Source organism: Bactrocera dorsalis, chromosome 3, assembly GCF_023373825.1.
Source record: "Bactrocera dorsalis isolate Fly_Bdor chromosome 3, ASM2337382v1, whole genome shotgun sequence".
In the NCBI taxonomy this organism is placed as follows: domain Eukaryota; kingdom Metazoa; phylum Arthropoda; class Insecta; order Diptera; family Tephritidae; genus Bactrocera; species Bactrocera dorsalis.
In genome coordinates, this window is record NC_064305.1 from 66500357 (window position 1) to 66527870 (window position 27514).

Below are 27514 nucleotides of genomic sequence, written 5' to 3' on the forward strand. Positions count from 1 at the left end.
AGGTAATCCATAGCAGTAGCAGCGTCTTCAGTGTGCACTCTACGGCAGCTCTGTGGATGCCCATTATCCACAAGAATAAACGTGGTAGGAAACCGATCCATGTTCTTTCGAATTACCGAATCCGCAAACCGATTATGTCGACCGAATATTGGGCGCAGCGCGCGATGTGTCGCGAGAACAGAACTATTAATTTGATAATAAATTTACGGGAGTTGCAAACGTTGAACCAATGGATGGCACGTGCGCTTAGCATACGTCAAATAAGCAACAGATGTACTGCAGCGAAGTGCGCCTGGCAGTGAGCTCATAGCTAGTCAAGGAATGTTCGACCTCACTAGCAGTAACATGAAGTTACTTCCATATTAAACAAATGAGGTGCCTGGCCACAGATAAATCGTCGGAAATTGTAAGAAAAGGCACCTCACCAAAATTTCATTAGGATGAGATCAATCAACTGTGAACAGATGTTCCTCTGACGTTGTGTTCTCGGGCCCTAGTTGATGAATAACGTAAATAAATTTGTAGGTACTATATTTGGTCTTACTATTTTTTAAGATGATGCTTTGTAGTTCTTGTCTTCCTAATGTAATTCAATTTCCTCTTTTAAATTACATTTAGTTGGCATCGGGATATGGGGATGACATCTTATGTAATTAAGTTCACATAACTTAGGGCGGAAATTACATAAATATTTATGTCTGACTAAGCAAATAAGAAATACATATAACGACCCATATAAACATTACATTACTTTCAAAGCAAGTGCTGTTAGTATGTTTGAGCAAAAGACAGAGTTGGTAGGCAATTTAACTATGCACAACTTAATAACAATACTTAGGCAAACTGCTCTAATAAAGCTCGAGCAAAATTGTCGACCAACTGTGAAGAGATGGGAAGAGTATTGAAGCAAATAACAAGCTTTTTTACATAACATTGCATGCAAATACAAATCAGTGTAAGTACTGGAGTATATAATATGTGAATAAGTAGGAAACAAGTAAATATATGTATAAATTCTAAGATTAGTGTCGATATAACACAACTTTTACAGATTTCTCATTAAATAATAATGTCGTCTGGACAATCTGAACAAAAAGTTTGATATAATTTCATATTATCGAAAAACTTTTGCATATTTGGAAGGAGAAACCACTGAGTGCACTCTTTGCTACAAAATTACTAATTTTTGATAGGTAGGTTAACATAATTTCTGTAAAATTGCAAAGGCCTGGTCAAAATTACGTAAGGGTTATTCTCCGAATATACTTCTGACTTTAAATATTTCAAAGTACCATAAGATCAGCATATTTATCAACCGTGCTCTCAGCTTCGTAATCTTTAACATGATAAAGTAGAGGGAAATCGGTCTGATGGTAAAAAACTGAGCTTTGGCTTTAACATATAGGGTTTGTCCGGGAAGTCATAGGACTGATTTTATGTCGCTACGACTATACTTCGGAGAGCGCACACATCGACTGAATTCGCCTAAATTTTTGTTTGCTGACTGAGTTTAAATGATCAGCTGAGTCAATTTAGCCAAGTCCTTATGCGAATTGGTCCATTAGCATTAATGCTGCACAAGTTTTCTCCCCTAAAAACTGTCAATGTCGCAACCGCCGCGATTGGATCACTAGGATGATCTGATCCATTTATCATATTGTTTTTTTTCATCTAACGGTTGTTTTTATTACCTAAAACTAATCGAGATATAATTAGAATATTGGCCTCGCCCTCTAATTAGTTTAATGAACAAACATAAATCTTATAAGAACTCCGACTGACAGTGTGAAAATGGATGCAATTGGATGATAGCATGATAAATCAATAAATAAATACTCCAGAAAAATTTAATTTTAGCCCCGGGATGGTAGAGAGAGCTTTATAGAAGCCCGGGCTAAAATTGGACAATGGGCGTGGCACCGTCCACATTTAGGTGAAATAACATAACTCGCAACCTGCTCGACCGATTTCAACCATATTTGGTATATAACATTATTCTGACATTCCTATGTTATCTCGAGACCCGCTCGACCGATTTCAGCCAAATTTGGTATATAACATTCTTCTGATATTCCTACGTTACAGTGTGAAAATGAGCGAAATCGAACCACGCCTACTTTCCATATAGCACAATTGTAAATCTAATTTCTTTCTTTCCCTCTCTGGTATGCAAATCAAGAAGCAATAAATATAACGGGATAAAACTTTGCACGAATAGTGCCTTTGAAGCATTCCACCTTACTTAAGGGGTTAGGGGTAGTTAGAATTTTCAAAAAATTATTTTTTTTTGCATTTTCGTTAAGTGTAATATCTTAAAAATATTCTCTGAAAATTTCACGTTGATCCGATAATTAGTTTTTGAGTTATTCGACAAATAACAAAGAGAGCTCGGGCACTTCAAAGCGCTAGTGTGAAACTTTAAACGCGTTTTTCTCAAAACTATGTTTTTTGAATCGGTGACAACTGTAACTCGAAAACCGCTCAGTAGATTTTAATGAAATTTATACAGCTTTTAGAATACATAATAAACTCGGGCCTGATAGAAGGATTTTTTGGTTTTCAAAAATTTCGATTTTTTAAGACCAATTAACTGTTGATTTTTTCCCAAAAATTTAGAAAAAAATTTCCTGAGGCCGCCATTTTGTTAATTTTTGAAAAGAAAAAACGAACCCTTTGATCAGGCCGAGTTTATCTATTTATAAAACTATTTTTTTTGTCCGATTGATTTTAGATGAATCTCCAAGGACTTATAGTTGTCACCGCAAGTACCTTTTTTTGAAACTGGGTCAACACAAACAACTATAACTTTGGAAATTAAATTTTTTTTTGAAATTTTCGTGACTTCAAGTCAACACATTATATAATAATGCCATATTACTACTTTTGTAAAATAACATACTGATAATTCTAAGTTTTTCGTGCCTTTGACTACCCCTAACCCCTTAAGAAATCGAACCAAAACTGTTCAACTCCATTTTTCAGAGTACCAAGCAAAAAAAATAACCTTCGTTTTTTTAACCCACCCTAATATACATAGTATGCATGGTAAAAACTAGTACATAATGCAATAACTATTTTTGAAGTGATTGCAACAGTTGCATTTCATACTGTTTCAACACAAATGTGAAACTTCAATTAGCGTTCAATTGCCATACACACTTTAGATATATTTAAGTTAGATATTATCGGAGCCCGAATTACCGGTATGTTGGGGCAATAGTCAATTGCGCGCTCTAATAAATCTAAATACGAGTACATGCGTGTAATTTTTGGCTGTAACTGCATGCCCACTGCCAATATATCACTACACGGTACCTGTGTATGTGTTTGTGTGGGTATGCTTGTGAGTGTGTGTGGCTTTGTGCATTCAACCACGCACCAGTAGCTAATTCCTCAGTTAGCCGCAAAATTAGCCAGCAAATATGCACCAAAATGCTTTTACACCTACACAGCGGTGAATGCGTGCTTATATATGTATGTTATATATGTATATCTGTATGTATGTATGCATGTGTGCTGGTGCTAATAGGGCAACAGATTGTTGTTAAATTACCTTAAAAAGGGTCTACGAACAAATAAAATCGCAAAACAATTGAAGTGGTCGAGTACTAGTGTCGAGTTCGAAGCGTTACAATGGGCAACAAGCACATATATACATATATACACACATATATACATTCATACCATGCAATTACATAATATACATATGTGTATAAATGCAAGTATGAATGCATCTGCGCTACAATAGTGCAAGGGTTTTTTTCTCCTCATGCCTCTAATATGCCCTTGTATGCCAACCATTGTGGCCCAGCACCTGTCCACCACTAAACTAGGGCCACATTAAATCTAAATTACGATCAACAATAGAAAATCGCAAATTGCATGTTTACTTCGAAATGCTTTACTCGTATTTGGTGGAGATTCGGCAAATGCCATCAAAGAGGAAATTGTGTTGAATCGTGTTATTCCATTTCGTCTTCTTCTTCTAGTTGAGTTTTGTTGTTGGTAAATTGCATGTTGCATGCTAACTATTGGCAATAGCTCTCATGTTTTTCGATTGTTGTTGGTAAGCTTTGTCAAATTACCTGTGAAGTTTGATAGTCGCAAAAAGTCAGTCAAATGTAAATTGGAAGCAAACAAAAGAGACAACGGATGTTTTTTACAGTGATTATTGCAAAAACAAAGCATGTCGTTAGCATCGAGTAACGAATTGCTGTTTCAAAAAATTATTAATAATTTTTAAATGCATTAACATAACAGTGTTGGAGCTAGAACCTTTGTTAGAGCGGCCCATCAGAATAGACCGGCCGACTACTTCGATTTCAGCTGCCTGCTTGATTTCCAAGCATTGAAGGCGTTCTCCGGAATAGCCTTGAGAGCCGAGGTACATGCTGATTGGATCCCCTCTATCGTCTCAAAATGCTTACCTCTTCATCGACCTTTTCAGGCAAGGAAACAAAAAAGTCCGGGGGCCACATCTAGGTTGCAGGACGGCTGCGGAATCGTTAGGATGCCGCTCTTGGTAAGGTTGCTGTTCACAAGAAAGGCAGTGTGAGCCGGGCGTTGTCGTGGTGCAACTTCCAATCGGCTGTGATGTCTTGTCGGACCCGATTGCCGCTTCGTTTGAGTCTCTTAAGAAGTTCTACGTAAAACTTGGCGTTGACGGTTTGTCCAGGAGTAACAAATTCATGGTGGACGATGCCTTTGATGTAAAAAAAGACAATGAGCATCCTTTTCACTTTGAATTTGCTCATTCTTCCCTTTTTTAGGCGAGCAGACGCCGGCTTGTGCCACTCGGAAGATTGCCTCTTCGTCTCATACTTAAAGCTCCAAGTGATGACTCATCACTTGTGATTACATGATTCAAAAATTGGGGTTCATTTTCACACAAAATTTAATCGCGTAACTCTGCTCTAACGAACCCTGCATTTTCGGCTTGCACCACCTACAGACACACTTTGAGTGAAAATGTTTGTCCTGACTCTCCAGGTGCTCGGAGACAACTGACCAGCCGCTCGTTCGTTATTTAGGAACGCCCTCTACTGGATCCAATCGATGCGCGCACGCTCCGAAATACAATCGCGGCGGAAGAAAATCAGTCCTCCTACTTTCCTGACAAAACCTGTAATATATCGTTTAGTCAAATAAGGCCTTACTACTAATCCAGTTAAAATGTGGTTCTAAAAATCAAAAAGTGTTGACCCTCCATGAACACAACAAATATTCCGTAACCTTAATCTGAATATGCAGGTAACAATTTGATAGATTTTTTAGTATATTTTAAGGAAATTAAATGTACTCTTAGCGAAGCTCTAAATCGGGGTCAAGTGACAATCGAAACTCCGGAGAAAATTTTTCATTTTGGAGACGATAACATAAAGAGTACAAAATGTCCTGTGAGCAAGTTAACAGAACGTTTTCATTCCCTAATAAAGAAGAATGGACCAATGGTTCGTGATCGGCTGTTCCAAAGGCGAAACCTGCACATTATTTATGTGAAAAATCAGCCTTCAATCGGATGAGACGGCACATAATCCACGAGGACCAATGCTCTAACTTAAGAGCCATTGAAAGAATCACATTTTTAGCAAACCCACTGAGTTGATGGATTAGGCTTAGTTTGGTTACCACGAGGGGGCACAATAGGCTTAAGTGCGGCCGTTAGAGATCAGGCGCTTACTCTCCTACTTCAACCAGCCAACCAAGCTTTAAAATATTGTACTTCTAGGTATTCGCGTCAGAAAATTTTCTTAAACATGATTTTTATAAATTAGTATTCGTAATTATAAATACTTACTTGTGGGTATAAGAAGGTTTGCTAAATTACTTTCGTGTTAGATATCATAGATTTGTAAAATACGACGATTCGCGAATAGAACAAACAATTGGTATAAGAAACCTTACTGGCATACTCAAATAGATATGGGATATCTATCGGTTATGCCTCTTCAATGAGCTAATCACATAATCTCTTATAAAACTTTTGATGGGATAAGAGCGCATATCTCAAACCCAGCGAGTTGAGAAGGAGCGAATTGGAAACAACTATTATTTTAGGTTATTTCATTCTCATAACTTTTTTGGTCCAAATATAAACAAGGGATGTATATTTTAGTACCATATATTATAGGTAGTAGGCTCAGTATGTTTAAATTACGCATTCAAAACAGCGTGACGCCGCAATTGTCATGATAGTGCAAATTGATTCAGTTATTCATCTACTTTGGCAATGCAATGCGGCTATTGCTCAAGTGTAATGTGTATTAACTTTTAAAGTGTGTTAAGAAATGGTAATAGCAATAGTCAATTGCAGCAATGTGCAGACGCAAAGTTTAACGAGCTTGCGATAGGGTGTAAGAAAAACATTTAAACATACATACATACAAGTATATATACATAGTTACATATTTGCACGCGACTAAGCTAGTATGTACCAATATATTGGACTTTCGCAGTACAATTTCGGTGTTATTTAATCTTAATAAAATTTTCCGCTTACTTCACTTCACTTTTACTTTCATAGTCACCAAAGCGAGTTGCCTTTAATTTCATTTTTGGTACCACTGCAGACATTTGTGGGCTTAACGGCACTTGTATTTCGTATCTTTGGTAAAAGCATTAAATGTTAGTTCTTTTTTTTTATGCCGTAAGGAGGGTTTGAAATACCTTCGCTTTTTGTATATAGGGATCGCCATTCTACGTGAGTGGCACCGCCTTCGATTTACTTCTGAACAAGGCTTCCTAGATGAATCTGTTGCAGGTCAGTTTCTACTCTCTGTCTGCGTCCAGAAGTGGCTACGACTTTGTAGCTAGCATTAAGCTATCTAGCTCACCTTCTCGGATTCTCCGGGGTTGATGATGCGATGTCTGCGTCCATGTACCTTCTTTTTAATACGTAGTACATAACAGAAAATAGTAAGATTTTGTTCATAATTTAAAACTTCTTAATTTATTCTTCAAAATCTATGACCGCCCCTCAATGTAATCCCCCTTGGTCGTAATACACGTGTGCCACTGTCAACATAACCTTGATTTTTTACCTGCTTCAACGTTTTTTTTGGCTGCCACTCACCTTTGCACGATATTCGACCGATTGATCGTCAGTTACCGGATCGAAAAGATAGATTCAAGACTCATCGCCGGTAATAATACATTTCAGGACATTCTGTTAGTCGGAAAAATTGTTTCACAGACATGAACGCGACGGTGTTTTTCGAAAAAAATTGAGCGATTTTGGAACCAATCGTGCTTTCACTTCGTTGTCGTTGTCAAACCTTTCCCGTCCTTCTTTGAATAATTTGCACCAATCAAAAACCACTAAAGCTACAACGACCAAATTAGAATAATACAAGAATCCAATGAAAACCCCGCTCACTCTCGGTACTGTTCAAAACACCTAACAGCGCGATAAATAGATAACTAAATACGCCATCGGGATAGTTTGACAAGGCGTTATAGTAAAGTATAGTGCTAAAATTTGGACGATGGGCACCGCCCACTTTTAGGTGTAATCCCATAACTCGGGACTCGACTGACTGATTTCCATAAAATTTGGAACGTGACATTCCTTTCATATTCTGTGTATCCAAAATGGGTGGAATCGGGTCAATACTTCCCTGAGCCCCCATATACCTAATATAAAGATTTACGAACTTCCTGGTGACTTTATGCTGGCTATATCGGCCAATATTTGAATTATGTCGTTGAAAATTTCAAAACGTATTTGATTCATAAAAATATATCATTGTGAATACAATTGGGCGAAACTTTACCTAGCCCCCATATGACCATTACCAGGATTTTCGAACATCCAGCTGATTTTGTATACAGTAGAACTCCAATTATCCGAATTAATGGGGACCGGGACCCATTCGGATAATCGGATTTTTTTTTTTTTTAAATTGCCATTGGAGAGAATAAGAGCTACGTTTTGATATTGCACTATTTTTTTATTGAATTAAATGAAAGAAACATGTTTTCACATGTTTTAAATATAAATAAAATGTACTTATGTACAAGTTTAGAAATAAAAATCATTGTTTTTTAAACATCTCCGTCAATGTAAGCTGTTTTGCGGTCTTCAACCGTTTTCGGGCAGCCAGGTCACGCATTCGCTTGACGGTGAGCAGTTGCAAGTGGTCACACTCGGGCTGACGCTCCATCCACTTCAAAGCAGTCTCGAGGCCGGCAAATGCTTCACTAGCTGATGGTCCAGCGTCTACTTCAACATCAGCAGAAAGTTCTTCTTCCACTTCCACTTCAACATCTTCTCTCACACTTACAACAATTTCATCGTCATTGAGAATTTGAAAACCAGGGTCAGACGTGTCACAAGCCATCCACTCTCCTACATCTTCAGCACTTACTTCTGTACAACCAGGAATTTTTACAATCATTTTTCTTATTTCCTCTAGTGACAACGCATCTTCATCATCATCATCCTCTCCATATTCTTGTTTCTCATTTTCTTCAGATTCTTTTTTTTTGTTCTTTTCAGACGGTGGCCTTTCAGTTTATTCCACGCACGTTTTAGCGTCACTGGCGTAACCAAACTCCAAGCTTCAGCTACCATATAACAGCAGTCCTTTACATTTATTTTGCTATGATTTGCCAAAACCAATTCTTCATCTTCAGCATTCAGAATAATAGCGCACTTAGACTTTTTTTGGACAATTTTTTGTGATTCGGATAATCGGATAGTTGGAGTTCGCATAATTGGAGTTCTACTGTAATGGCTATACATAATGATTTTGCAGTTTTTATAACAAATCTTATGCCGAATATATATATATATATATGTAAGCCGAATATATATATACAGTAGCGGACAAAAAAAAGTGGACACCTTAGAAATATGTGATTATTTGATTTTATTTAAAAATGTGAACTTATATAAAAAAATTTTTCATGAAACTTGGTTCATATAAGTATTCGAAACAAAAATAAATAACTTAGTTCAAAATAAATATTTCCATTTTTTTATTAGAAGCCGAAATAAAATATATCCGATATTTCAATTTTTACTATGATACTATAAAAAATGTTCTCAAAACTAAACGCGATACAATAAAAACTCAAATTTTTTTTTTTTAATTAGTAATAATAATAGAGACATCAAAATGTTTTGATTTAATATTTCGTGGCGCCTCCTTTGTTTTTTATCACGGTTTTTATTCGTGCGGGCATGGAATCAACTAACGACTGTAAAATTTGTGCCGGTATATCGTTATACCAAATGTCTTCAATTATTCGGTCAAGTTCTGACAAAGTTCTTGGTCTCTTCTTGGTTATCCGCGCTTTCATGATGTGCCAAAGGTTTTCTATGGGGTTTATATCAGGACTGTTACCAGGCCAGTCCAGTGATAAAACACCCAATTCTGCTAAATATTTTAAAGGGTGATTTTTTAAGAGCTTGATAACTTTAAAAAAAAAAAAACGCATAAAATTTGCAAAATCTCATCGGTTCTTTATTTGAAACGTTAGATTGGTTCATGACATTTACTTTTTGAAGATAATTTCATTTAAATGTTGACCGCGGCTGCGTCTTAGGTGGTCCATTCGGAAAGTCCAATTTTGGGCAACTTTTTCGAGCATTTCGGCCGGAATAGCCCGAATTTCTTCGGAAATGTTGTCTTCCAAAGCTGGAATAGTTGCTGGCTTATTTCTGTAGACTTTAGACTTGACGTAGCCCCACAAAAAATAGTCTAAAGGCGTTAAATCGCATGATCTTGGTGGCCAACTTACGGGTCCATTTCTTGAGATGAATTGTTGTCCGAAGTTTTCCCTCAAAATGGCCATAGAATCGCGAGCTGTGTGGCATGTAGCGCCATCTTGTTGAAACCACATGTCAACCAAGTTCAGTTCTTCCATTTTTGGCAACAAAAAGTTTGTTAGCATCGAACGATAGCGATCGCCATTCACCGTAACGTTGCGTCCAACAGCATCTTTGAAAAAATACGGTCCAATGATTCCACCAGCGTACAAACCACACCAAACAGTGCATTTTTCGGGATGCATGGGCAGTTCTTGAACGGCTTCTGGTTGCTCTTCACCCCAAATGCGGCAATTTTGCTTATTTACGTAGCCATTCAACCAGAAATGAGCCTCATCGCTGAACAAAACACGCGCGCGAAACACATTTCGTACCGAACACTGATTTTGGTAATAAAATTCAATGATTTGCAAGCGTTGCTCGTTAGTAAGTCTATTCATGATGAAATGTCAAAGCATACTGAGCATCTTTCTCTTTGACACCATGTCTGAAATCCCACGTGATCTGTCAAATACTAATGCATGAAAATCCTAACCTCAAAAAAATCACCCGTTATTATCTGAAAAAATTAAAATGTTTATTAACCATGTCTTTGTAAAAATGAAATGTTAATAAGGTTATGCAATATAAAAAAATGTTACTTACCGATTTGGCTCGATGGCATGCAACAGAATCATTCTGAAAAATTATGTTGTCCATATAGGAAAAGTGCTCTTCAATTGAAGGGTTTTACTGTATGATCTGGAGTTATTTAATGGCGTTAATATTTCCCTCAATCAAGGTCAAATGTCCAACACTATGATAGGAAAAACACCACTAGATCATCCGACCCTTGCCTGACAGTATGTTTGACACACACATTATTGAAACGTTCAACAACTCTTCTGCGAATGTACGACATTCCGTCTGAACCCAAAATGTTAATTTTCGACTTATCTGAAATTATGACTTTGCTCCAATCTTATTTGGTTCAGGTTTTGTGCAGTTTCGCCCATTGGAGAAGTTTTTGTCGCATTTTTACCGTCAATAGTGGTTTTCTGACAGGTCGACAGCCAGTTAGTCCGGCTTCTTGAAGGCGCCGTCGTACTGTTCGTGTACTGATTTCGGTTCCATTTAATTCCTGAATTTCGCTTCTGATGTCTTCAGCTGTTTTAAATCTGTTCTGAATACTAATCCGCTTAATATGGTGGTCATCCTTGATAGTAGTCTTCTTCGGGCGTCCGGAACCCGTTTTGCGTTTTAAAGACTTAGTCTTCGCATATTTCTGAAGGAAAGTACCGACAGCAGTTTTGCTAAAACTTATTTTGCCACTAATTTCACGTATACTCAAGTTTTGCGATCGCAAAGCCAAAATTGTGGCTTTATCAACTTCAGTCAGTTTTGGACTTTTTCCACATTTTATTTTATTTGCAGCCATGTGTATACTTAGTAATAGAAATAATAGCGTTTTATTGTAGCTGAATAATGTACTTACTAAAATAAATACTTACTTGTATAATAAAGTTTGATTTGTTAACACTACATCGATTTAAAGTCTCTAAAACTAAGTGTCCCGTTTTTTTTGTCCGCTACTGTATATGTATATATAAGTTATAAAGGGTGTATGTATATATAAAATTGCTTAGATTCCGATCCTCTGGTTGACGTTTAACATTGTAAGGTATTTCCCTGGCTTTGATTGCTGCAAGTTGGAAGAGTATAAAATCTTCGGTTTCACCCGAACTTACCCCTTTCTTAGTTGTTAATTTAATTATTGGCCTCATAACTATAACATAAAAGAATTCACCATGCCATTTTGCAATTGCTTTCGAAATAAACTGACCACCTGTTGACTTTCGTGGTGTTAATTTTTTAGCTACACACACAAATACAATTTATGTAGCACTTATGTACTCAGATGCTTGAGAATTCTACAGAAATTTATTGTTTTAGTCGGAGGAAAAAATTTCATAAGCTTAAAAATTAGCACCACTTAGTTACTATTGGATAGCAAATAGTTCTGGGTTAATTAATTTTCAAGGTTCCTAATGTTTTGTTGCTTCGTTTATATTTGGACCGAATTCACACCTTTATCAATAACTATATTGTAAACTAAAATAAATTTAGAAAAAAATTAAAATAAAACAAACGAAGAGCAAATAAAAGGAATAGTTAAAAATGTGTTAGAGTAAATACTACATTTTTGAGTTGTCCAAAATCAAACAAGCAATTTTTTAACACAAAACAATTAGGGAAGGGCTAAGTTCGAGTGAAGTTCCGAACATTTTATACTCTCGCAAGGTAAAGTGGTATACAAGATTTTGGCATATACATTGGGACAAGAAAGTACTCGGAAATCGTAACTAAAACGCAAAATATTTAATTATTCATCAATATTTATTTTGTCGGCTTCAAAGTAATCGACCGAAACCGATGTAATACACCTGTGCAAACAATTATTCCAGTCCTCAAAACATTTTTAATAAGAACTTTTTGAGATGGCCTTCAGCTTCTTCAGGAAATTTTGTTTTATCTTTTCGATCGACTAAAAACGGATTCCAAGGAACGGCAATTTCAGTTTGTGGAACAAGAAAAAATCACAAGAAGCAAATCTGGTAAATACAGTGGTTAATTGATGATATGAATTGCGTTTTTTGGCTTCAAATTCAGTCAAAATTGTACTGCTTTTGAAAAAAATGCAGCTTTGTCGGGACGAGTCATACCAGAACGCGTTTCATACACAAAACATCCACCAAAATCATTCGAATGGACTCGCGAGAGATTTCGAGCTCTCTTGCCATCTCTTTAACCTAACAATTTTCAAACACCATGTCATTCACTTTTTTAATATTTTCATCAGTCACGAACGAGGAATGTCTCTAACGATTCCTCGACCGTTTTTAAAGGCTTTATGCCACTCGTAGGCTTGTATTTTTGACAAAACTGAGTCACCGTAAGCTTTTTTCCATTAATCGCATCGATTCCGCAAACGAAATTTGTTTAGAATTACAAATATTTGAGACAAATTCTTTCTTCGAGATTTTTATCCATTGTAAAAACTGTAACGAACTACTGAGGTGTTCCGAATTAAACAGCTGCTGTAAACTGGTTCATCAGAACGCTCATATTGGGTATAGTAATAATGGACGGTTCTACTAACAAATTACATTTTTTTGAAATCTCATTTACCCGAAGAATTTAATTACAATATCCGGGTACTTTTTATTACAATGTATAAGCAGCGGGCGTGATTTTTCCGCTTTTGCACAGTGTATGAAGAAGTGCCAAAAAGATTTCATCACAGCAAGTTTGGTGGAGTTATCTTCTATTGGTAGATATGTTCCAAGTTTCATCTTGATGTCTCAATTGTTTTCGTCTGGCAGTTAACTATTGCTGAGCCTAATAACTAAACAATAGTGGAGTTGTATGTGATTTTTAAAGGCTGTGGATAAACGACGTCAGCTTTTTATAGAAATCCTATTACTCTACAGGCTCTATCCTACCTTATATAATCACTTATATAATTTCCTTGCAAACATTATCAACTGAATTAAGTAAAATATTTTTCTGATAGTTTAAGGAGGAGTATTTTCTGGTCAATTCCTTTACTTCCTCAAAATAAGTGAGCTGATATAGGCGCTAATGATCCGGACACATGCCATACTCCCTAAAACATCACACAACCTCTAAACGAAGTCTGATTGTCTTAAAAATTCTACTACTTACTCTATAGCTTCTATCCTACCTTATTTAATCACATATATTATTTCCAAAGAGAACTGGGTTAAGTTGAAGAATGAAACAGGAGTATTTCATGGTCAGTTCATCTGCGGGCGCAATTATTTCCCAAAGGATTCTTTATTTTCTCTGAATAAGTGAGCTGATATAGGCGCTAATGATCCTGATACATGTCATTCTACCCAAAATCTAGGTCTAAAATACTATCGACCAGCGCTTTTTTCTTTTTACATTTTTATATGAATAATTCTTGAATTAAGAGAACAGTTTCTATTTACCCTTACCTTGCTACCCTTACAAAAATTTTGACTAAAAAAGATCTTATTATTTTACGGTGTTAAAAAGTCATTATAGAATCTTGCTCTTTCTTTAGATTACCTCGCATCACTCGCAGTAGTGTTTAATAGACACTTAAAGCTTAAGACTTCTGCTGTATAAATACAATTTTTGAGATTGACACATTCTTGAGAATAACACATTCTTCTTTTCTAACGTAGACACCGCTTGCGCTATTATACGCGAGTTAACAACAGTGCGCCAGTCTATCTTCCTTTTCGCAATTTGGCGCCAATGCGAGATACCAAGTACAGCCAGGTACTTTTCCACCTGGTCTCTCCAACGGAGTGAAGGTCTTCCTCTTTTTCTGCTTCTCCCGGCGGGTACTATGTCGAATACTTTCAGAACTGGAGTGTTTTCATCCATACGGATGGAAGATGGAGTCATGTCTAGAAGTTCACGCAAGTGAGGAAAGTTCTCTGAGCGCCATTCACTCGGCAATGGCCAGAAATGATTCTTTTACATATGACTCAAGCAGTGTACGACTTCTGGCCCTAGACCAAGTATCCTCTGGGTAGCCAAAGAACATCCGTTTGAAGACAAGCTAAAGTGAGAAGGAAAACCATCTCTCCACAGGGTTGTGGGCTGAGTTTGGAACCCGGCACTTAAAGCAAACAACAGACTCGAATGAGATTTCCATTCTGATTTAATATACTTCTCTCATAGTATAGTATAAAATAGCAAAATCATGCTATTCATCCACAACCAGAATACATAAATTCTACTTTTTGTCCAAATATATGTACTCTCGGCCTTCCCAACACACGTAGCTATGTATACGTATAACCACACGTGTTTCAACTCCGTAGCTAACTGTAAAATATATCCATAGATTTGTAATTGCATTCCCACAAGTGCTGGCACCGACTTCATCCAGTGTTATTAGCAACATTGTGGTCTCGCTGTTGTGGCGCCAATGCGGTGCACACATATATGAATACATATGTATGTGTGTACATAGTATTATGTGTCCAACACCAGCACAGACCATTCACCATTATGGCAAACGCTACTAATTGCGAAATATGTTTGCTTAGCAGCGCTGTGCTGGCTTGATTCATCATTAAAGCCACTTTAGGGCTGACACTTATTGAATTTGTGGCTTTGATTTGGTTTTGCACTTAACTCCACGACACATGCAAGAACTCGGACGCATGTTGCAAATGCTGAAAATTAATTTAAATCCACTTGATAAGCGGAAAGAGAAAATTAATTACTTTCCCCTAGCACTTGAACTAATTAGAGCAAATATTTATATAAAACCAACAACAATTTTTAAATTTTTACTAAACACTTTCTTTCATTTTCTTTAATGCTTGCAGTTTCCTCGACGATTTGGATCGGTTAGGTGCCAAGGATTATCAACCGACCGAACAGGATATTCTACGCACGCGTGTCAAGACGACCGGTATTGTTGAAGTGCATTTCTCATTTAAAAATCTCAATTTCAAGTGAGTAACCCGCTCCTGTAGTATCTGCAAAAATATTTTACTAAAAACAATGCTTTTCTCTCTTTTTCTCTCTCTCCTTAAATAGACTATTTGACGTTGGCGGTCAGCGTTCGGAGCGAAAGAAGTGGATCCATTGCTTCGAAGATGTGACAGCGATCATTTTCTGTGTCGCCATGTCTGAATATGATCAGGTGTTGCATGAGGACGAGACTACGGTGAGTTGGTATATCACTTAAAATTTGTATATGGTTTTTTCTAAAGTAGATAGGTATCTATGCCCGAGTGTCTTTCACAAATGCTCTTTATGACGTTTGAAATATTTTAGTTCAAACCAGTTCCAATGTCAATTAGGACTGTGTAAACGAACCAATTTTTGCCCAGCCGATAATTAGCTGCTTTCATTATTCAAAGAGTACGGAAAGGCTTAGTCCGGGTGTAACTGACCATACTCGTACTCTTGCAACTTGCCAGGATCCAACGCACTTTCAATTTTATTAAGATAACTCACAGGGACCATTTATCAGAAGCGCATTATGCTTATTGTAAAGGCAAGTCAATGGATACTGCCCTGCATACTATCGTGTCATGGTTTGACGAGGCCATTAGGGTTAAGAAATTCGCTGTTAGGACCTTCCTTGGTACTGAGGCTGCTTTTGGGGTTGAAGCTAACCTCAAACACCTCATTTTCAATTTTCTGTGCGATAGAGTGATTGAAACGGAATGGGCACAAAGCACGTGTTCGACGAAATGTGAGTAGGGGAACCCCACAATATGGAGTTCTCTCTCCTCTTCTATAGATCGTGGTCGTTAACGGGCTGGTTGAAAAACTTGAGAATCGTGTAGCACTTATGGTCAAAGAAAAACTCTTGAGTACCGTGTACGAGGTGACTCAGGTGTATCTCAGCGTCGTAACAAATTGGGCAGTCGGAAGTGGTCTCATCATCACCCCAAATTAAAATATTATTATATTTATTTAATAGAAGATACAAGATCCCGTGGCATCGATGTCGCAAATGCGAGACATCCGTCTGCAACTGCGTATACAGTGAAATATCTAGGGCTCTTCCTAGATAGGAAGCTTTCTTGGAAGCCGAATATCGAATAGAGACCAAAAAATTCATTAATTGCCTTATACTGTTGTAGATGAGGGAGTCTCTCACCGAAAATGGTCATCTGGCTCTACAAAACCAAAGTCATGCCCATTATGTTCTTTGGGGACTTTGTGTGGTGGAGGGTTCTAGAAAAGACCACACTTGCAAAGAAACTCGAAAGCGTTCAACGGGCGGCTTTCATCAACATGTGGTGCACTAAGCTCTACTCCAACCATGGCACTTAACGCTATCTTGCACATAGTGAGGGGCAGTGGGCTTCTTTACGGATGGGTCAAACTTGGGGAGAAGATTGCAAGAGATTTACTATCGGAAGCTCTCTATCAAGTCCAGCTTCAGACTTCTTAACTATTGCAGTGTCTTCCAAGCCAAGGTTGCAGCCATTAAAGTAACAGTAGATCCTATCAGATAGCAGAGCGGCGATACTAGCCTTGAACTCATAAGCAGTGCCTCCAGGGTTGGTCAAGGAGAACCTAACCTCACTTTCAATAGCATCGAGTGTCTTTGTGATAAGACTGATATGGGTGCCAGGCCACAGCGGAATCGCAGGAAATTGTAAAGCTGATGAGCTAGCAAGGAAAGACACCCCAGAACCGCTATCTACTACTAGCCTTTTGCATTCAGCGAGGCTAGCCTCTCCCTGGTTGTGGAGCTTTTAACAGGCCATTGTCCTATTGACGTCCATTCTCTAAGGTTGGGAATCTTGCCAGACGACATCTGCAGAAGCTATATGGAAGAAGATGAGGTGGAAACAACTCAATACTTCGTTCTTGACTGCCCCGCGTGTGGGAGGTCAAGCCTTAAACACTTGGCAGCGCGTAAATTTGTATTAGCTACTAAGCGTATATGGGGCTAAGGGAAGCATTGACCCTATTAAATAGCAGAGTCACACCCAATTTTTCAAAAAATTGTATCCACTGGTGCCCCATGCCACTGCGATACCTTGGGCCAAATTAAAGTTATATATCTTATTTTAGTGCATAATTATGATACTTTATAGGATTTTTAAGACAAACAAACAAAACAGTCACCCGGATTTCAACTCAACCTGATCATTTATATATATATAACCCTATATCTATTTCGATTAGTTTTAGGTGTTACAAACAACCGTAAGGTGAATCAAAATATGTTGAGAGTTTCTTTTTTATAGGTTATATTTCAAAAGTCGAAAATCTCACTACTGTACTGAGTAAAATTTTGCTACATTTTCATCTCTCTACCAGTTGTAAACTTTTACTGTTATTTCTCATTACAGAATCGTATGCAAGAGTCATTGAAACTCTTCGATTCAATTTGCAACAACAAATGGTTCACCGATACATCCATCATTTTGTTCTTAAATAAGAAGGATTTGTTTGAGGAGAAGATTCGCAAGAGTCCATTGACAATCTGCTTCCCTGAATATACAGGTAAGCTTCCAAATGGTTAAAATAACCGCAAAGAGTTGTTACGTAGATTATAAAATGAAATACATATGTATTTTTATAATTTTTAACAATAATATTTCCACTTGTAGGAGGTCAAGAATACAGCGAAGCTGCTGCTTACATTCAAGCTCAATTCGAAGCGAAAAACAAATCAACCTCAAAGGAAATCTACTGCCACATGACGTGCGCCACAGATACAAATAATATACAGTTTGTTTTCGATGCTGTTACCGATGTCATTATTGCCAACAATCTGCGCGGCTGCGGTTTGTATTAAGCAGAAACAACAACTAAAACAACATCAGCAGTTAAGTCCAGCGCAGCAAACGAACCAAGCAACGCATGGCGAAAAATCATTGTCGGACTCCATCACTCCCGCTTCAGTTACAACAACTACAATTATGATAACAACAACAATAATTATGATAACAACAACAATTATGTTAACATAACAACAAATGGCACGAGTGCAGCCAGCACTAAAGCGACTACTAAAAAATTTTCAGCAGCAAATGTCATTCGAATATTCGAACATTTTTGAAAACTAAGAGAAGTAACCTCAACTACTGAGCTCATGTCAGTGATAATGACAGATTTGTGTATTTTTGCCGAATACAATGTGCTGGTGTAATTTAATTTGAAAGTATTGTAAAAATTATTTTTGATGCCAATATTTTACTGTTATCTTTACAAAATAATCGATACCGATCGAAATTGCCAGCAATTTATGTACATACACACATGAAAATGCCAACGATGGCGGTGAGTGATGGACAACTGATTAAATGATTTGTTAAGGCGTTGCACTAAACAAATTGGCGCTGAACGCGTAAGCTAAAGCAGTTGCCGCAGCGGTAACACACAGCTGTGGAGGAGCGAAATGTACATTTTAGTCAAGCAAATTGAACAAAAAACAAACGCACACATACATACACGCACGTACATACACACAAACACACACACCAGAAACATTATTACTAATTAAGCTTACTAAAAAACAACAACAAAAAACCAACCGATGAAGATGTGAAGTGCTAGACGCTGAGAAAGCAGTAAAAGAAGCAAGAAAACTCTCTAATAATACAGTAAATTTATTTAATTAAATCATAACTGAGATTAAAAACTGGCAACATAAAACCAAACAAAAAAAGTATAAATTTATTTAGAATTATATAAAGCGTAAAAACCAGGTCATTGTAATGTAAAATTCCGAAACACTGTAAAAAGCCGTTTACTAAGTACATATAAACATACATACATGTAAAAATATGTATGTGTGAACATATTAGAGCAACAGTAAACCGTACAGAATTTGAAGTAAATCAAAAGCAAAAAAACTCAATTTAGAGAAAACGCACCACTACTTCTACACTAGTTTACTGTATATGTATGTATAAACTACATTAGGCTGATACTTAGACGTTACGACAACAACAAGAACAAAACAACGGACCGTTTGCTATACTATTGACACAATATACAAGTACATACATACATGCATAGAGTTTAAATAAATTGATTGCATTTGTGAATTTTTTAGTGAGTACGCTGTTGGGGTGAACACAGGACGCACATTGTAACACATACATACATACCTGCGTATTTGCATAACCTAAAATTAGCACAAACATAAACGAACACACAAAGTTATAACTTATAGATGATTTATGATAAATTTGTAATACGAAAAGAATTTATGAAATATGCTGTTATGTTATAGTAGACGACACACGATGACTTGTGCTGGGAAATATTTAAATTTTGCAAAAAGAAATTATTATTTTTTACAATTTTTGAATGTTTTTGTATTTTTTAATTTTAAAAATTCTTTTTTCTACTTTATTCCTCTTTTATTACTTTTTATTTATTTCTTTTTTTAATTCTTTGGTAATTTTTTCTTTCAAATATTTTTTTTTTTTAATTCTTTCTTTAAATATTTTATTTTTTTTAATTATATTTTTTAATTATTTTATATAGTTTTGTTATGCAATTAACATTTGTTTGATTACGTTCAATTACAGTCTGGTTCAATTCTTATTTTTAAGACTTTGTATGACCATAAACTTGTTTTAATGAGATTAATTTTATTTTGGGCTCTTTCTCTCAAATTGTCTGGAAATCGTTGGCTACTATTGCAACTGTATGGCATGGAAAAATTTAATAAAAAAAAAAACAAATTTGCTAATATCTAGAATTTTTTAATGTACATACATACTTTCTAATCAATTTAAATTTTTTAATTATAAAACATATGTGTGTTTAATTTTTTTTTAATTTTTACAATATTTCAAGCAATTTAGTTTTAAAACATTTTTTTTATATATGTATATTTTTTTAAATTAAAAAAAATTCTTTTTTATTTTTTTTAACGTTTTGTTTTTAATTTTCATATTTTTTTCTAGTTTTTTGAGTGCATTTAGCAACGTTTATGATCTATGAATAAGATCTCCTAAGAGCACATAGAGATGTGCAACAATATAACTTCAATATGAACTTCTTATAAAAAAGTAAATTGCATCAACATAACCTAAAAAATGTATGCGGTTTACCATATTTTCCGAATTTATAAGCGCTGATGTTCTTAGAAAAAGTTTAAAAAATGCTTACAGCACTTAAAACAATTGTGAAAATTAATTTTAAAAATAAATTAAGTGAAGGAGTTTAGAAATATTTGAATTAGGAAACAAGTTTCTATTAATAAACTTTTCGCCTCAATTTATTTTTTTTTTTATTAAACTGTAGATAAATTTTTATAATAATTTGTTTAAAAATAGTTAAATTTTTCCAAAAATTAATCGAAAACTGTAAAAATATATGCCATACTGCAATATAAAGATATAATTTTTTTCAAATTTTCCTAAAACTTAATTATTTTTGGAATTTGCACCCAACCGTGTTAAATATTTTGAAAAATAATTACCGTTATATACAATATTTTCGACATTTTTGAGAGATTTTAAACATGTACGTGTGTATTAGAGCTACCAGACGTTAGAATCTTGCACAAAATACATACTTGTGCATTAAAGAATAATTTTCAAGAATTTTCACACAAAAATTTGAGAGCCAAAGTAATGCGAAACACATTCTTTTCTTGTATTTATTGCGCTTCAAGCACCTACTTTGCAGTCAAAATCTTGTTTTATTTGTTTTCATTTAAACTTTTTGTTACATACATACTACTAGCACGCATAAACACACGCACATACATAAACACAGGGGTACAATAACGTACAATACAATTACATAACATACGAACAGTTATAAAAACCATAAAAAATACATTAAAAAAAGAATGTAATATAAACGAGAGATTTATACTAAAATGCATATTCAACCATTAAAATAAAAATGTATAATAAATTAAAATAAATAAATATTTATGTATTTAGTGAAATGGCATTTAACACAATTTGTGTGTAATTGTTTATACTATGATTACTACTATTATTATTAATGAGTATAATTATTATTGTTTATGATATATGTATATGTATGTATAATGTATTATGATAAATGTATATGTATTGCGTATGAGCCGCCAGCTCGTTATAATTGAATTTATTTTTAATTTAATAACTAATTATTATTATATAATAATTTTTTTTATATTTTTATTTTTTACTTTCTTATAATTTTAATGACTTTTTTATAAGTTTAATCATACACGCTTACAGACATGCATTTTTAATTGCATTTGACTTTTTGTTTTGCAAAATAATTCACAATAAAACGTTTTTTAGTTTAATTTATTAAATAAAATTAAAAAATGTTCTAAAAAATAAGAAAATTATTAAAAAAATTAAGCAACTACATAACATCACACAAATGCCATGTCAAATATTTAACTTTAAAATAATTTTGTCTAGTAAAATGTTACGATTTTCTGCTCAGAGCAATTGTTTTGCTCTCTTACATACTTATTTTCATTGCTTAACTACAGTTATGCACCAACTGTTGTAACTAACCTCAATTGTTTTTTTTTTTCTTGTTTTTTAGTTTATAAATTTGCATCGAAGTTTGACACTTTTTCTTTGTATTTTTATAACCATTTAACCTTAAGTTGCCAACGCGCTCTCGAGTTTCTTCAAAATTGCGCGCGCTTCATTGTTGAAAGCGCGTTCTTCTCATTTTGTTAACCAATGCTAATCGAATATTTTATAGACTACTTTATTTTCTTTAATTTTTGTATAAAATATTTATAACTTTCTGTCTTTGCCCTTATTTTACTCTCTCTCTCTCTTTCTCCTAAATATATATATATATTTATATATAGATTCGATGCTATCGTAATTAAGTTATTTTAAATAAATAAAATGTACACTGTTACGCACAGATATACTTACTCTTACGTATTATCCACATACTCGTAAGTTGCAATTGTACCAAAAATCAGTTTTAAATAAAGCCTAAATAAATATGTATTTAAAAAAATATTATCATTTAAGTGTGCAACAAGTATTTTGCAAATGTTTCGCTTGCAATAAAGTTTAGTTATAGTAGGAAATAGATGAAAATGGTGTGAACACACAATTTTTCCGTAATATTAATGAGTTCCACTACCATATGCGGAGAGTAGTAGTTAATGTTTATGGGTTAATAATAAACGTGTTTACGCCAACTATTCGAGTGTTTCAATATTTTGTAAATATTGCGTTTTTTATTTAAGGAGAAATGTGTTGTTTTTTTATTTAAAATTTGTTTTCTAAAAAAAAACAAAATTTAGAAAAATAAATTATTATTTTTTTAATAATTATAATATAAACTAATTAATTTTTTTATTTAATTTTTTCAATAATTACATAATAAACAACTCATTTTACAAAATTTAATGAACTATTTTTTTTAATTCAGTTATAGATTTTTAATTTAATTAAACTAATTAATTTTTTTAATAATTGTTACATAATAAAAGAAATAATTTCACAAAACTAAATTAATTCTTATTTTTTGAATTTAATTAATTTTTTTAATTTAAATAAATTATTTAAATTTTTTTATTTAATTTTTCAATAATTGTTAGATAATAAAAAAAATTGAATTTGAATTTGAAAAGTATTTTTCGATTGGTAAAATTTTTATTTTATCAAAAATTCAAGAAAATTAATTTACTTTTTAAATTTATAAAATATTTTGAAAATGAAGCAAAATAATACAAAGAGCTTCCTCATAGAGATGAACTGAACAACTAATTATAGCTCTCTCTCCTCTCTTATAAAATTTTTATTTTGCTTTAATTGAATATTTTTACTTCCCTAAAGGCTCATGAGATGCCACGAATTGACGAAACAGACTTTTAACAATATTCCAGACGCTTCACTACACACTACTACTTACATTTGTACGTATGTATGTGGCAATTTTTATTCAGTTTTTAAATTTTTATCTCAACTTCGTATCATAATAACAAAGAGCTTATATGTGAACAAGTCACTAAGCTTTAACTCTCTCACTGCATTACAACAACAAAAACAAATTATGATTTGCCGAATTGATTTGATTGAAATCACTCGAATTACATTTCGTAAAATTTTTATGTACTACAACTAAAAACAACAACAATGTGTGCCACACTTTAGTGACTTACAAACTATAATCGGTCAACGTCCATCTCGATCTTCACAAAATTTTAGTAAAAAACGTGCTGCAAGCGGAAGAGAAAAAGAAAAAATGTGTTGGATGTCATGTCGTATACGCAACTTGCAGCCTGGTATGAAGCAGAGCACACAGCGCACTCAAACACTTTGGAGGTTCATCATACGCCGTGTCGCACATATAACTATCTGTACATAATTAATGAGTGGTTAGGACAAAACTGATTTAATTTTTTTTCCAATTTCATAATGACAAGAAAAAATAAAATAATATAATATTCAACGACACACAAACACACACACATATACATAAATATTGAATAAATTATTGTATTTAATTATCTTCGAACTTAAAATTCCATTTTCTGCATTTTCACTCAGCGAACGTAGGAGGTAGTTTATACAAAGAAGCTGTTAGCAACAGAAGTGAATAAAAGTCGACAGAATCAGTCTAAAACTTGAACTGTAATTATTTATAAAAAATGTCCAAACAAATTTTAGTAAAAAAAGTAAACTAAACGAAATAAAGTGACAAGTGTGAGAAAAAAGCATTTGTAATAATAGAAATCTTTGCAAAATTATGGTATGTCATAGTATTAAATAAACACACAAACACAAACAAACACATTAAAGAGAAAGTAAAAAAGAGAATCACTTAACTTCAAATTTAGTAATAATAAAATGTGTGTGAGGTGTAATTAATTTGCATGAAAATGCAATGTGAAATGAAAAAATATATATTAAAATTAATATATTGAATAATTTAATAGGTAGACAAAGTATAGATGTTAAATCTAATTTGTAGCCTAGAATAATTCGCTTTAGTTGTTTACTAAACACATAGACACAAACATACAATTCGTCATAGTATTTACAACTAAAAATGTATGTACATACATTTAGACATATGTGAGTGCTATTTTGCGTCGTTGAAGACAGCGATTTTCGATTCATAAATAAACAGTTCAAGCCCAAATTTGTTTATAATTCGATGCAGCGAAGTATGAAAATCACATAAACAAGTGTTGAAAACGACGTAAATGAGAAATTGCATAAATACACAGGCATACACACACTTATATAAAATTATTTAAACTTATATTATGGGTGTGAAGTGCTTTACGAGCAGCATGCCAAAATTACAACGTAAATCAACAAATTAGGACAGACATCAGCACACAGATACATACACACATGCATACAAGTACATAGGTACATACACACAACAAATTACAAATAAAATTGTGCAAGAGTTTCTTCTCAATTAACTGATTTACTGATTTATCTAGTGTGCATAAATATAAAATTATTTAGATATATAGTATATATGTATATATACACTCATTCACACGAGTTTACATATATAGAACTTGTTGATTATAATTATTGAACTAAGTCGATTTACTTTGCATTTAAAAAAAGTTGAAAGTGTAATCAGAATAATTGGTAGAATAGCGTAGGCGCGTTTAAAAATTGAAAGCAAAAATTTATGTTTGCTTGAAAACTACTTGTAATTATTACCGTTAAATGCATTAAATGACATTATGCAAGTTATGTATCTTGCCATAAGAGGACACATTTTTTGGGTATGATTTGCAAAAAAAAATAATTAATTAAAAAATAATTTTTATTAATTTTTACATTTTAAGTAAAAAATTATAATTTTTAAATTTAATTAAGAAGAAATATATTTAAAAAATCAATTATAAAAATTATAAAATATATTATTTATTATATTATTAATAAAAATTATGATTTTTTAAATCAAATTTAAAATAATAATATTTTTTATGAGTCGCATAAAATAATATATCATACTTTTTATTAAAAAACTGTATTTAATATTATGTAGAACAAAATAATTAATAAAAACTAAAAATTATTTAAAATAATAAAATATTTAAATATTACCAAATATTTAAAAATTATTTGCTTTTCTTAATTAAATTTAAAAAATTATAAAATTTTCTCTTTTAGTCACATTTTTTTTATTAAAAAATGTTATTTATTAAAAATACTGGTTTTTCAATAAAAAATGTAATTTAAAAAAATATTTAATAACAATAAATTATTACTTTTAAATTTAGTTAAGAAAACAAATAATTAAAAAAATTAATTAATAAAAATTATACAATAATATATTTAAGAAAAATGAATACGAATTTTGATTTGTTAAATTGAATTTCCTAATTACAGTTTTTTTTTAAGTTGTTTTAAGAATAAATTATTAATATCTTATTTTTAATAATAAAACATAAATTTAAAAATATATATAGAATAATATAATTAATGACAATTAAAAAACCATATAATTAATAAAAATAATTTTTTTCTTAACTAAGTTAAAAACTATATTTTTTCTCGTTAAAAAATTATTAAAAAATTACATTACTAATTTAAAAAATACTGTTTTTTTCTAATAAAAAAAATTACAATGAATTGCATGATAATTTTCGGAAACAAAATAAAAACTTTCTACACAAAGTCACCTGAAATATGTAAATTATAAAATTATTTGAGAGATTCAATTTTTTTCACTTGCAAATACAACCCTGCTGTTTGCGCAACTAATACAAAAGAAATCCTTGAAAAAAATTACAATTCAAAATTTTTCAAATTTAATTGAAATTATAATTAAATTAACTAATTAATAATTTCAATTAAATTAATTTATTATTAAAATAAAGTTATTAATTTTTCAAAATATTTTTTAACTATTATTATTTTTATTTCTTAATTTTTTAAATTAAATTAATAAATAATTATGTTTTATTTAATTTATTTAATTGAAAAAGAATAATTTAAAAATAATTAAATGAAAAAATTAAAAGGAATTCTACCCTCATTGAATCAAAATAACAAAACGGAAAAATTGAAACAGAAAAAAATCGAAGAAAACCCAAAGAGAAGACAAAAATTGTTTAAAAATGTATATTCAAATTGAAGAAAAACTAAAAGTGATCAATGAAAACACATAAATAACGGTAAACTAGCAATTTGTCTGCATAATTTGTATGAACAAATAACTCTTCTAGTCTGCAACTCACATACAAATTAGACTATTTCTATTGATAAAAAATCTACGCAAACAAACACACACACAGTCACATGCATACACGCACACAAATATACACGATTGTACATAATCCCATGTACATACTATTTATATACATATTTCTTAGTTTAGTTACAAAAAAGTTAAAAAAGAAAAAAGTTAATTTATTAAAGAAAAAAGTTCTGGAAAAGTGCTAGACTAGTACTTCACTACATACACACATACACACAAGAAATATTAAAATAGGTAAATAAATAATATATATGTATATGTACTTTATTACACCATCATTGCATTTGCTTACATACTTATGAACATAACGAAAGTGAAAATGAAAAGGAAAAGTAAAAGGTAAATCAACAACAAAAAACATATTGTAATATACAAACATACAAAGCATAAAACTTAAATATACATACATACATTTTTTTACGAATTCAATAATGGATTCTTTTTTGCCCTTTGCGCTCTATTTCTCTACTACTTAGTACCAAAGAAAGAAAGTTTAAGACAAATGCTGAATACAATGGAAACGAAACAAAGATATTTATATAATTAAAAAAATAATAAAATGAATTAATGAAGTGAAATCAATAAAGCAAACTAATAAGCTATGCAAATTTAAATTTTATTTTATTTTTCTAATTTTGTATTTGTTTTTTTTTTTTATTTTATTAATATATTTTTTTTATTTTTTGGATGCAACACAAAGCATTGCAAACGTAAATTATGATTATAGAAATTCCAAAAATTAAATAATAACTATGTCAGCATATGAATATAGTTGTACTATAAAAAAATGTACAGGATTCTTCATTTAAGTTAATGCGCCTAAAAGTATGCAACGAGCTTTTTTTATGAATACAATATTGAAATTTATCAGCTCCACTCGCAAAAACTTTTCTAACTGGTAATGAAAAGTGATATTTCAAGTCGAAAGCTTTTAAGCTTCCAAACGCCGTATGGCTGTTTGAGCTTCACCCAAAGTTCAATGAATGGACGATAAAGTTAATATGACAATGCTATGTCTAACGATGTTCAGTCTAAATT

The 27514-nt window shown here is 32.8% G+C and overlaps 1 protein-coding gene across 2 annotated transcripts in view; it reads left to right on the forward strand.

The window, feature by feature from the left end:
* LOC105233214 (G protein alpha o subunit) overlaps nt 1-18441 on the forward strand; it is a 91607-nt gene extending 73166 nt beyond the window's left edge. For both annotated transcript variants that reach the window (XM_049451996.1, XM_049451997.1), the window contains 4 exons: nt 15148-15276; nt 15362-15491; nt 17644-17797; nt 17905-18441. In XM_049451996.1, coding sequence (XP_049307953.1) covers nt 15148-15276; nt 15362-15491; nt 17644-17797; nt 17905-18092 — 601 coding nt within the window. In that variant the 3' untranslated portion in view covers nt 18093-18441. The remainder of the gene's footprint in view (nt 1-15147; nt 15277-15361; nt 15492-17643; nt 17798-17904) is intronic.
* The last annotated feature ends 9073 nt before the right edge of the window (nt 18442-27514 follow it).